This window comes from Nicotiana attenuata, chromosome 2, assembly GCF_001879085.1.
Source record: "Nicotiana attenuata strain UT chromosome 2, NIATTr2, whole genome shotgun sequence".
Classification (NCBI taxonomy): Eukaryota; Viridiplantae; Streptophyta; class Magnoliopsida; order Solanales; family Solanaceae; genus Nicotiana; species Nicotiana attenuata.
In genome coordinates this window covers 64,744,046-64,745,013 of record NC_031990.1, presented here as the reverse complement: position 1 = coordinate 64,745,013, position 968 = coordinate 64,744,046, and the positions used below count along the sequence as shown (strand labels likewise).

General features: G+C 37.9%; 1 protein-coding gene across 1 annotated transcript in view; it reads right to left on the bottom strand.

The window, feature by feature from the left end:
- LOC109220420 overlaps positions 1–923 on the bottom strand; it is a 54,988-nt gene extending 54,065 nt beyond the window's left edge. The window contains exon 1 of the mRNA XM_019384895.1: positions 422–923. Within this exon, the coding sequence (XP_019240440.1) occupies positions 422–923 (502 nt within the window). The remainder of the gene's footprint in view (positions 1–421) is intronic.

The following is a 968-nucleotide window of genomic DNA, read 5'->3' as shown; positions in this document are numbered from 1 at the left end:
GCGTAAGTTAGCATTTTGGAAAAATTTCATAAGTTTGGGTTGAAGTGCATTTTAGTGTTATCGATGTCCGTTTGGGATTTCGAGTCTGGGAATAGCTCCGTATGGTGATTCTAGTATTGGGAGCGCGATCGGAAGTGGATTTGGAGGTCCGTAGGTCATTTTGGAGTCATTTGGCGAAAGTTAGAAATTTGAAGGTTTTTGAGAAGTTTGACTGGAAGTGGACTTTTTGATATCGGGGTCGGATACCGATTCCGAAAGTTGGAGTAGGTCCGTAATGTCGAATATGACTTGTGTGCAAAATCTGAAGTCAATCGGAGGTGATTTGATAGGTTTTGGCATCGAATGAAGAAATTCGGAGTTCTAAAGTTCATCAAGTTCGAAATGGAGTGTGATTTGTGATTTTAGCGTTGTTTTGAACTACATCTTGGTTCCTTCTTGAATTCTGTACCGGAAACATGTCGATTCTTCTGTCTTCTTCCTAGCAGTACTTTGGCATCTGGAGGCTTAGTGATTTCTGATTTAATAGTGTCTGGTATAACCCATGTTGTTGCATCACCTACAAAATTTACTTGCCCTTCATACGTTTTCAACCAAAAGTCCCTTGAAAAATAGGCTGAGCAAAAGGCCGATTTCTTTTGAAATATACTCTCAATTGCAGCAATTGCATGTTCACATGGCATCTCGTCTAGCTGAAATTCAGAACAATCACATGTTCTTTTGTCTAGATCAACAATAAATTTCATACCACCTTCTTTGACATTGAATTTGAGTCTATCAATGGGCAATACTCTAAATGTAAAAGCTGGTTGAATTTTTGCTTCTAATGTTGCTTCTGCCCAATTTGATATATCACGGAATATTCCTTCTGCAAGTGTCCTTCTTTCATAGAACCAGCTTTGCAATTTTTCTTGTATGAAATCCATCATTGTTAAAATTGGCAATTCTCTTGAACGTCTTAAAACATTATT